Source organism: Theropithecus gelada, chromosome 5, assembly GCF_003255815.1.
Source record: "Theropithecus gelada isolate Dixy chromosome 5, Tgel_1.0, whole genome shotgun sequence".
NCBI lineage: Eukaryota > Metazoa > Chordata > Mammalia > Primates > Cercopithecidae > Theropithecus > Theropithecus gelada.
In genome coordinates this window covers 172,555,039-172,567,295 of record NC_037672.1, presented here as the reverse complement: position 1 = coordinate 172,567,295, position 12,257 = coordinate 172,555,039, and the positions used below count along the sequence as shown (strand labels likewise).

General features: G+C 34.8%; 1 protein-coding gene across 5 annotated transcripts in view; it reads left to right on the top strand.

Moving 5' to 3' along the window:
* GPM6A (glycoprotein M6A) overlaps positions 1-5,667 on the top strand; it is a 375,012-nt gene extending 369,345 nt beyond the window's left edge. For 2 of the 5 annotated variants that reach the window (XM_025385455.1, XM_025385456.1), the window contains exon 8: positions 3,550-5,667. In XM_025385455.1, coding sequence (XP_025241240.1) covers positions 3,550-3,702 — 153 coding nt within the window. In that variant the 3' untranslated portion in view covers positions 3,703-5,667. The remainder of the gene's footprint in view (positions 1-3,549) is intronic. The other 3 variants (XM_025385457.1, XM_025385458.1, XM_025385459.1) reach the window with 2 other exon arrangements.
* Positions 5,668-12,257: the final 6,590 nt, after the last annotated feature.

Sequence of the window (12,257 nt, the reverse complement as noted above, 5' to 3'; positions counted from 1 at the left end):
ACCAATTGGAATTTATTTAATTCCGTTCCTTATGGTGCCAGTGTCTATCTAATGTATTGGTGAAAGGAACACTTTCTTAAAAAAAAAAGGTTTTCTCTCTTGTCAGAGACTAAAAATAGGAATGATGAGAAAAATACTAATGTGCTAATAAGCCATGTCAGACTGGTTATTTTAGTGATTTCATAATTATTTTGTATTTAATTTGTTTTATTAAAAATGACTTACATATATTTTCAATAAAACTGACTATGTCAGTACTAACAGGAATTTTCATATGTTTTGTTACTTTAGCATTGCTCAACATTTTTGGTATAGTGACAATAAAACTCTATATAGAAATTTTGTTTCAGAATGTGAGATGCTTGATAAAGATCATGTTGGTTGATTAATTGGGGGGATCAAAATAGAACAAGAAGCAAAGGCCTTATATTCCTAACCTGAAATTAATGCTAAACTATGCCCTGGGGAAGGATCAACAAGTTCTGGCCAATGATATATCAAACATTATGGTCCTTAGGAGAATATATGCTGGCTGTGACATCAGGGGAAACATACGTACCTTTGTGTTCATACACCCATTCCTGTACTGTCAGAAACTTTAATGAGATGGGTATGTACAAGCAATATATACCCAGGTACAAGAAGTCCATGAAGGTATCTTTTAAAAAGTGGATTATAATAAACATTTGTTTGCATTGCCTACATATATGTGCATATAAAATTCTGTCTAAAAATACAGGTATACACTAGTGAAAGACACCTATTTAGACAAATGTTATTTAAATATCCCTGAAAATGCTTACTCTGAAAACAAATCAACAGATTTTGAGATGATAGAAATTTATATATTAGGTATTTCTTAAGCAATCTATGCTTTCCATATACTTAAAGCTATACATAAATTTTATTTAAAACAGAAAGTTTAGAAGATAATTTTTTCAAGTACTAAGCATTCTTTGGGGGTTATTTTCTCTGTCTAGAGTCATCACAAAACTTCATACTAGCTTAAATGATTGACCTACATATTTCCAACTTATTAGCTCTAATAATAGTGCAGGTCTTAGGAGAGAGGGAAAATATAGCAACTGCTACTGTTCCTGGTACTAATACTGCTAGTACCAGGAATAATAAAGCAGGGACCTTATTATTAATAATATTTCTTAAAAACTTAATAAATATTAAGAACTTAAGAATATTAATTGTAATGCTATTAATAGTATTTCTTAAGAACTTACTCTGTTCTACTCTACTCCATTATTTTGTAGAGAAGTTAGGAATGCTACATGCTGACAAAGTAAGTCAACTTAGCATTAGACCAGATTTCACCTAATCACTGTTCACCTAGCAAGGGACAGTAATAAGCCCTGTAACTTGTGTTCTGCTTAAAGCCAGAGGAAATGCCTGTAAGATCCATTAGGAAGCACCTGTTTCTGAATTGGAGTGACCTTGATTTTTTTTTTTTTTTTTTGAAACGGAGTCTCGCCCAGGCTGGAGTGCAGTGGCACAATCTCGGCTCACTGCAAGCTCTGCCTCCCAGGTTCACGCCATTCTCCTGCCTCAGCCTCCCGAGTAGCTGGGACTACAGGCACCTGCCACCACACCCAGCTAATTTTTTGTATTTTTAGTAGAGACAGGGTTTCACTGTGTTAGCCAGGAAGGTCTCGATCTCCTGACCTCGTGATCCACCTGCCTCGGCCTCCCAAAGTGCTGGGATTACAGGTGTGAGCCATCGCACCTGGCCTTGAATTTCTTTTCAGTATTTCACTCATATGTGTGTGTGTGTATATATAATATAAAATAAATATTTTTATATAATATATATATATATATGTATTTTTTTGAGACAGAGTCTTACTCTGTTGCCCAGGCTAAAGTAGTGTGTCATGATCTCAGCTCGCTGCAACCTCTGCCTCCCAGGTTCCATCGATTCTCCTGCCTCATCCTCCCTCGTAGCTGGGATTACAGGCACATGCTACCACACCCAGCTATTTTTGTATTTTTAGTAGAGATGGGATTTCACCATGTTGGCCAGGCTGGTCTGGAACTCCTGACTTCAGGTGATCAACCCGCCTTGGCCTCCCAAAATGCTGGGATTACAGGCGTGAGCCACCGTACCCGGCCTCACTCATACATATTTAATAATAATTTGGGGGCCACATTTTCTCAGATATTATGAAAAGTTTTTGAAGATTGAAAAATGTATTCATTTATTTGGCAAATATTTTGTGTATCTGCTATGTACTAAGCACTCTCCACAGCGCTTGATATTTTACAGCAACAAAATACTGCATAAACTTCATTATGTGTATAAGCCTTATTTAATCCATATATATATATATAGTGATTAAGTTTTCACTATGTAAATGCCATAATGTACAAGAATGTAACTCACAGCCCCTGCTTTCAGGTGGCTTATAATGTTCCTTAAACAAAATGCTAAACTTCAGAGGAAACAGAAAATTCTAAAAATAGGTTATTTATAGTGGTATGCATCTTTTTCCCTACATTCCATGTCAAAATTATTTTTTTTTTTTTTTGCTGTTTGTTGACCATCTGAACATGCCACAATATTCGCTATTTAGAATTGACATTGCATTCTTTATATCCATCTGTACTTTTCTAGAACCAGCCCGCTTCCTCTTTCAATGTACTGTTTACTAATTATCAAAATCTTAGTGTTCTATTTTTCTGAACGTTGGATTAAAATATTGCCCACCCTTTAAAACTCAGAGAAAGTAAATAACTGTCCACTTAGTTTCTCTTCCCTATTCATCAAAATTCATCATGTGGAAAGCTGCTTTATCTCCCCTGTGGACCAAGAGGGAAGAAAGAAAAGAAAAACAAATAAACAGGCTCATTGCTGGGTCAACTCAAGTCAAATAAAGGAGCTTTATTTCTCGAGCAACTTCGTTACTCCAGACAAACCAGGAGCTTCCTTTTTGAACATGGCACTATTGTAGCTGTTGTGAATGTATATACACATAAAAAACCCATATAACACAATATTTCATCTCTTGTAGTTTATAGTAAAAAAGAAACTGCAAAATTCATTATGTGCAAAATTAACCTGTTAATCAAATCCACAGGTATATTTGGGGGTTTCCATGATCTCTCTTTAAGTGGGGTATTAGATCCTCTAATTAATTCAAGTCAATTAGACACAAACAGTATGTGAGAATATTTCTGATTATGGATTATAAAACATAGATACATGAACATGAAATGAATCACCTATGGTTTGGGCAAATGAGGACACATTGGGCAGGAAACATTCCATAAAGATTAAGAATTAGTCTTGGATTACTTCCAAGAATTGAAAAAGAAGAGAAAGAGATACTGAAAGAAAGAGTGCCAAGAATAGGTGGGATATAATTGGAGGAGTGAAAAATATATTTTATATTGTTTCTATTACCGGAGAAATTCTGGTTCCATTTTATATGTGAACATTTCCTAAAAAGATCTATAATTCTAAGACTTCTTTCCAGATAGCAAGGTGTAATGAAGACACTGAACAAACTTCCAATATAAATTATTTTTGTCTTTGATTAGGTTCACTACCTTATGGTTCTGTCTGCCAACTGGGCCTATGTGAAAGACGCCTGCCGGATGCAGAAGTATGAAGACATCAAGTCGAAGGAAGAGCAAGAGCTTCATGACATCCATTCTACTCGCTCCAAAGAGCGGCTCAATGCATACACATAAATGCATCTTCCTGTTCTTTCTACCATTTGAATGCATTGGTGTTTAACTAAGGGCCATCCAACCATCCAACCTTTAAAAAACAAAGTGAAAGTGCTTCTCATCAATGATATGTAAGGTGACTTATGAATCACCTGAGTACAATTCTTTGTTGGTTAGCACTTAATTTCCCAATTTATTAAATTGATGTAAATCAGATCTTTTCTACAAGCTCCTATCCAGCCTTTTTTTTTTTTTTGAAATTTCTCAAACTCATTTACTAGTTCTGTAAAATCAAAGACACTAACATTGTCAAATGCAAAGATTTGTTTGATTTTTAACCACTTCCCATGTGTTATACATAACACCTTTTGCATTATTTCTTATGTTTTGAAAAGAAAATAGCTTTTTATACTTTTTAGTTTTGATTTCGGTAACTAGTTTAACTACAGGTAACCTTCAAAGGGACCATTGTACATTATGAACAATAGACAGAGATGACATCGTGATGACTCTTGAAATATGGAAATTTTGTCTGAAGATCAGGGGCCATATTACTATAGGCCCTGGTTCATGTTTTCATCAATCTAAGGTGCAATTTCTAAATTTGTAAGAGTAGGTTTAAAAAAAAGAAGTGCTTCTTATCTTTGTTAACATTGTACTTTTTCTTGATGTTCTTAAAAGGTATTTATCTCAGATTACTCATGTTTATGTTGTGAGCATGTAGAAACAGTAATGCTAATGCATGGCTAGTTGCCTTTTTAAGATTGTGACACCAGGCTTACCTTTTTAAAGTTTAGTATATAGAGACAATTTTAACGGAAATAACTACTGTAGACTATTGGAGAATGATCTCTTTGTGATTTAAGAAGTGGCTGGATTGGAACTTTTAATATGCTAATGTGGAAAATTAATTACCTTTATGAAGGTGGTTTATTACGAATAAGCACACTAACCCCTCGGAAGTTGTTTTACCTACTTTAAAAGTTTTAATGGATTGCACCTCTGTAAACTATTCCTAAAATGTGTATGATATATTTGAAAAGGCTTCCATTAATATAATAGCTTTGCTTGCAGCCTTCCAATCTATGTTGGTTTACCTGTAGTGTTTTCTAAAGTGTGGTCAGAGGCCCCTATAGAATGTATTGTTTGAAAGTGTAGTGATATATTTGTGTTTTTATTTCAAGTAAGTCATTTTAACCGAATGTTCCTTCATATTCATTTATAAAAAGTACCTGTATCAAAGGAATTTTAAAAAAAGCAATCAGTATTATTGGACCAAATTTGGTGTTTGTTTTAACCTTGACTCTCTTCTTTTGATTATTTCTAATGCTACAAGAATGCTGTAAAGTGTCTTCTAAAATGATGTAGCCTGACAAGACATTTTTGTCAGTGTATTAAACTAGGTAGTATTGTGCACTGATTTGACCATTGTGAAATCCTTTCTCAGTGTAACTGCATTTCTAATAAAATTTATTGAGTGAAACAATCTTTGTACAATGACTAGTCATGCATCATCAGTAATTTTACAAGTTCTTGTAGTAGGTAGGGGGTACTACTAGAGATATCTGTGGCATGATTATGCATTCTGTAGTATTATTTAATTAATTTGGGGTTCATTTTGCTTCCTTTTCTTTATGCTTAGATTATCTTACTGGTTCAACATTTTTCTGATATATGCAGTATTACAGATATTCAGCAAAATATTAATGGGCTTCTTTAAATTCTATATTATAGTGTTTCAGTTCCGTGTCTTAACAGTTTGTGATAAAACTGTCTTTTCAACTTATGTAATGATGTTGACACTTTTGACTTTTATTTCTGGTATTAGAGTTTGTATTTTCACAGAGTGCTTTGTAGCAGGCATTACAATTAATCTGTTTTGTACATAAATGTGCCAACAGCTTGATGGTGGCGTTTTTGAAATGTAGAACAAAGTGCTTGCAAAATGTAATAAATACACTTGTGTACTTTGTGTACTTATTATTAGCTTCTGCAGTGTATTTGTTTTTTTCTTTTTTGTTTTGTTTATTCCTCTTTCCTATGTGTGTGAACACTTTTCAAGTACAATAGATGCTATCCCCTCATGATTCTACTTCAGCTGAGCTGACCTAACCCGTCAAAATTCAATGACGATGCTGTGCGTAAATATTCACTATCAGAATGCTAGCTCGAGGGAGCAAAGGCTTTGGAGGTTATTTTATTTAGAAAATGATAACTTTCTCTGAGTGCTGCCATTTTCTTGTCTGATCTCTATTGTTTTGTGTTTTCTTTAGTACTTCACAAACTATCAGAGAAAAAAAAGCCCAATGCAATTCAGAAAGAAAAATGATTTCATGGTTTGCTTCAAAATACAAAGGTGAGAGCAATGAAATTTAAATGTATATACATTTTTTCTAGGCTTTGTATGTTTTACATCTGATTTCTTTTGGCCAAGCTAGAAGTTATGGCAAGTTAAAAATAATAAGATCGTTATCAATAAAAATACTAATTTTCATAAGGCGTAAGAAATTATATTAGTCTCTACTTACATATTACTATGAATGGGAACATGAAAACTTCATGGACTTATGTTAGAAATATCTACAATAATTATAAGTAGATGTGGACAAAGGATTTTAATTATGCTTTTAAAAGTTATTTTTAAGAAAATAAAACTATTTTCTACCTATATTTTATTAAATGATAATTCTTATTTCCAGTGTTTATTAAATTCTTATAATAGCAACATAATTGTATACTATACAATATGAATATGAAGAACTTTATAATATATGCTTTACAAAAAGTGTATTATTATAACATTATTATAATTTTTGAAAACCAAAAAGTCAATTTCTCTTTGTAAAAATGTGCATTTTGTCCTTAAAGCAAGTAATTTCCTTTTGAGAATTTCAAAGGTAATATTAAGCCTAAGGAAATTACTTACTTTGAGAATAAGATGTGTGTAAGTCAGCTCTAACTTGCATGTAAATAGTTTCATTCTTTATGTTAAAACTTAAAAATATCAGATTTCTTCAAAGAACAAGTAAATCTTTGTTTTATTTATTTGTTTACTTGCCTTAGACAAAATAGACATAGGTGACTTTAAAATGTATTTCATTTAGGCAACCTGGCAGCAGAAATATAATGACCACAGTGAAATTTAAATTATACTGTAACATCTTGAAGAAATTCTCTTTGGTTTCCTGTGAGGTTTTCAGATAAAAGATTGTTTTAAGTCAATGAAGACAAATCTGTGTAAAATGCTTCTAGCTGAAATGTAGACATTTTTATTTTCTTAAATAAACCCAGGACCTTGAGTTTCTTCTTACAAAAAACATTTTACCTTTTTGATCATTTTAGGTTATTTGGCTCTTGACCACAAAAATCCATCACAGGTTAGCAATATAAAATTGAAAACAACTTAAAAATGAGGGAAATCAGTTCTTAAATTCATTATTAAATGAATAATGAAATAAAATATTAAATGAAATGATATCATTTTGACCACTGTATTGCTGATCTGTGGAATCTTTTATAGATAGTATTTGGAAATACCAAACAAAATTTAAAAAATAAACAAACAATTGGAAAATTAAAAACTAGAAAGGAGAAGAGCTGGTTAAGTGTAAATCCAACTAATTCTGTTATTATCCTTTGAGTAATAGAGAGAAAGAAAAGAGCAACGTTATTGGAAACAATGTATTTCATGTAGGAACAATTTTAAAAAGTCAAAACTACAAAAACCCCAAATTAGACCAAAAAATAACAACCTATTAAGTAAAATTATGCAAAAAATAATTGAGACTGCACATACTGTTTTCTTCAGAGTTCTCTGCCCTCCACTCCAGGTTCTTGAGCAAGTGTTCAATGTCCAGGTCTTGGAACACTAAAGAGAACACTCTTTAGTCTCCAAGAACCCGGAACCCACTGACAGAGGAGCTGATCCCATCCAGCTACCCAACACCGCTGCTCTGATTTTAAACATGGGAACTATTTTTGTCTTTAGAGAAGTGTTGCAATGTTTGCTTTTTTACTTTTTCAACAATTATTTTTGCCTCTTGAGAGCCATTCCGATAGAAGTAGAATATTTGAAGATAAATCTAACTGTGTGAGTCAAATTCTCCAAACCATTTCATGTATATTGGAAAGAACAATAACCAAAAAATATTGCACCAAAAGATGGAGCAGAGGTGCTTTTTTGGTATCACTTAGGATACTAACTATGCATAGGTAAGCACCAGATTTCAAGTGCCAGATTTATTGTTTTTTCTCTCTCTCCACATTTTTTTGGTGTGTCCCGAAGATATTTATATTTCTTTTCTCTGAAAATTTATATAACTTGTCATCAATAAATTAACATTACCATTTTGGCTGATATATTAGTTGACATGCCAATGAAAGCTTACCCATATGATCCACTAAAAATACACATGAAGTTTTTTTGTGTTTTCTAGTAAATGAGCATTGAGAATTAGCAAATTTTTTTCCAGTCTTTTTAAATCATTTAACTCTGACGTCTGTTAATTTTTCTAGAAACCTGTTCACCTATTAATTAATCTATTAATCAACTTTCTCAAAAGAAAAGATGATGTCAACCTAGCCTTTTGATATATAAAGAAGATTCCCAGAAACAAGGAGTGAGTTTTAAGAAATACTAACAACATTTAAAGGAATGTGTGAATAACTCAGCCAATTACTTTATAACACAAGCTAGAAGTAGTATCCCCATATCATCCCATCCACGTCCACACTTAATGACCCAGCCAATGCAACACAGTTACCCTGTCATTCAAGTTACAAACTACACTTGCTTTTCTTTATACAAAAAATGTTCACCGAGATTATTATATTGATCATCTTTCTTAGTATTAATATTTTATTTTTGGATAGTGAGATCAGTTCTTTGAGAAAAAATGCAGCATCCTGAATGAGAACTGAGTGGCCTTGGCATGTGAATGAAACTTAGCAGGACAACAATTTTCCCAAATGACACCTCTATGATTTAAAAGTAATTATGCTTTCTAAGCCACCTAGATCATAACTTGTAAGTAGTACACCAAGTAGGTTACAGATAACAATGTGATAAATGCAATGATAGAAAAATCACATTTTTGGCCAGGCGCGGTGGCTAGGGCCTGTAATTCCAGGACTTTGGGAGGCCGAGTTGGGCGGATCACAACGTCAAGAGATCGAGACCATCTTGGCCAACTTGGTGAAACCCCATCTCTACTGAAAATACAAAAATTAGCCAGGTGTGGTGGCAGGTGCCTATAGTCTCAGCTACTTGGGAGCCTGAGGCAGGAGAATCGCTTGAACCCAGGAGGCAGAGGTTGCAGTGAGCTGAGATCATGCCACTGCACTCCAGCCTGGGCAACAGAGTGAGACTCCACCTTAAAAAAAAATTACATTTTAAACATCTAAGTTATCTTATTTATAGAAGTTGACACAAATAGCTTAAAACGTTTCCCCTTGGTTTCTTAACATCTACTATCTAATATCCAAGCATCATCAGATACCATTCACATTTCTCTGATTAGAATACATATTGATTTATATAAGTGTAAAATTTATGCTTGAAGTAACAAGAGAGGTTTCTGGTAAGACAACAGGAGACTTCAGATATTAATATAAATACCTTGACAAGTCAGTTGCAGAGGCTGGTATTTGATCCTTCTCCTCCAGTGGTTTTGACCCTATTCCACCCTAGCCACTGAAATCCTAAAAATTCACAATTTCTGATAATTGCAAACCATGTATAATCTAAATTTCAGGTATCTAATTTCCCTCTTCCATCTGCCGTTTTCAAGCTTTCTTACTCCATGAGGACCATATATCTATTGGTCTCCTACAGTCCTTCACTCCCCTTATGTCCTTCAGTAACTAGCTTATATTACAAGTTCATCATTGTAAAAACTTCTTTGGCAAATCCTCAGCTCCTTTGACCCTCTACTTTCCTTAAACAAGCATGGTAAGATGCCAACTTTGATTTAATTCAGCTGTCTGCCTATTCCTCCACACTTGAGCCTGCATAGCGTAATGTGGCTGGAGTAAAACACTTGCCGAGACTCACCTAAGTTTAGGTGAGCAATCAGAATCCCCAAGAAACCTACTCCATTTTTCTAGAACAGAGTTGGCAGTCTTTTTTTTTCTGTAAATGGCCAAAGAGCAAAAATGTGAGTTTTTTTCTTTTCTTTTCTTTTGGAGATGGATCTCTAACTATTTTGTTCAAACTGGTCTCAAACTCCTGGGTTCAAGTGATCTTCCTGCCTCAGCCACCCAAGTAGCTGGGATTACAGGTGTGAGCCATTGCACCAGCTGGGATTATAGGTATGAACTACTGCACGTGGCCAAATATGTGAAGTTTTATGTACCATGGGGTTTCTGTTGCAACCACTTAACTCTACTTCATAGTGCAACAACAATAATAAAAATACGTAAATAAATGCCCATTACTTCCATATTGTGTGTTCCAATAAAACTTTATTTACAAAAACCCATGAGGGCCTAGATTTAGCCTGAGAGCCATCATTTGCTGGCTTATGGTCTGGAGCATTCACTATTCTACATCCCCTGGTTAGTTACTATATCATAACTCCTATCAATCTTCCAACACTATTTCTATCCATAGAGTTAAAAATTGCTTCTCATTTGAGGGAGAAATTAGAAATAATCAGAAGTACATTTCTGTAAATTTCCATTACTCATCTGTCAACCTCTCTGCATCAACGTGCATAATCCCTACTTGTTCTCTTTTTATTGTGGATGAATTGGCCTCTCACCTCCTTGAGGGAAGGTTATCACTACAGAATTATTTTCTCTCTAATCTCTTCTGAATCATCATTTTTTTTCACTTTCAAGTGGTTTATCCCAATCTTAAAGTAATCAATCAAGAATAAAAATAAAAACAAATACCTTCTCTTGATTCTACATTGATTTACAGCCAGCCTATTTATTACTTTCCTTTACAGCATATTTATGTAAAAGATATGTATAATCACCTCCAGTTACTCTCCTATCATTTTATCTTAAATCTCTTGTAATCAGCTCCTGTATTCAACATCCATGGAAATTCAACATGCCATGGCAGAGTGACAAATGCTCCCAGATTGCTAAATCCAATGCTTAGTTCTCATTCATTTTGTATCACGTGATTTTGAGACCCCACTACAGTTATCTTCTAGACACTAGGATCTAGCAATGAATATAATAGGTAAAAATCCAGTGTAGTTTGTATTCTGATGCAGGGAGGTAGATACTAATTAGATAAATAAATAGAATATAAGGTATTTTGGAAGGGAGACATGCTATGGAGAATAATGAATCATGTGAGATACTCCAGGAATGTCGCAGGGTTGGGCTGGGGTGGTGAATTTTCAGGGGAGGCCTTACTGAGAAGGTAACATTTTCGTTACAACTTGAAAGAGCTGAGGAAGTAAGTCATGTAAGTTATATGGGGGAAAAACATTCCAGGCAAATGCAACAGTAAAGAAAAGGTTTTTACCTGAAATGACAGTTGAACCAGTGTGGATGAACAAAAGAAAAGTCATTAAACGAGGTAAAGAGGCCAAAAATTAGAGACCATTAGTTATGGTCTTGCAAGCCATTGGATCCTTACTCAACTTTTGAGCAATATTTGATATAGTCAGTCATTCCCTCTTTTCTGCCACACATTCTTCCCTTGGATTTCAGGAGAACTCATCCTCATGATTTTCCTACCGACTCCCTGGCTGTGCCTTTCTAAATCTCCTTGCTCATTCTTGCTCAGCCATGTCATCTTTTACCATTGTAATTCCTTGTCCTTAACTTTCTTAGTAAATGACCTCTAATCTCATCGTTGAAAATATCAATAAGCTGATGACTTCAAATTCATCTCTCCAGTCTAGAGTCTTCCTCCGAAATAATCCAGACTCATTCATCCTAAGGATATTCAACATATTTTGAGGCCTCTCAGAGTTAACACATACCAGACTGCAGAGCTGCTGTTGTCCCAGTAAGTTGCACCTTCTGCAGTCTTCTCCACCTCCATAAAAAACAAGTCCATACTTTAACTGCCCCAGGCCCAGATACGTGAGTCATTCTTGATTGTCTCTGTTTCTCACATCCCCTTTTAGCTATACCCTCAAAATATTCCCAGAAAAAGTCCTTCATGATTTCCATTCCTCAAGACACCATTATCTTCTATCCTGATTGTTAGAGGCCTTTACTAACTGGTCTTCCTGCTTCCTTTTTTTTCGTTTTTGTTTGTTTGTTTGGTTTTGAGACAGAGTCTTGCTCTGTCACCAGGCTGGAATGCAGTGGCACGATCTCGGCTCACTGCAACCTCCGCCTCCTGGGTTAAAGCGATTCTCCTGCCTCAGCCTCCCAAGTAGCTGGGACTACAGGCACCTGGCACCGTGACTGGCTAATTTTTGTGTTTTTAGTAGAGACAGGGTTTCACCATGTTGGCCAGGATGGTCTCTGTCTCTTGACCTTGTGATCCACTCACCTCGGCCGCCCAAAGTGCTGGGATTACAAGTGTGAGCCACCACGCCCAGCCCCCTGCTTCCATTCTTAAACCTCCCTTTTCAACCATCTTTTCTCAACCCAACAGCCAA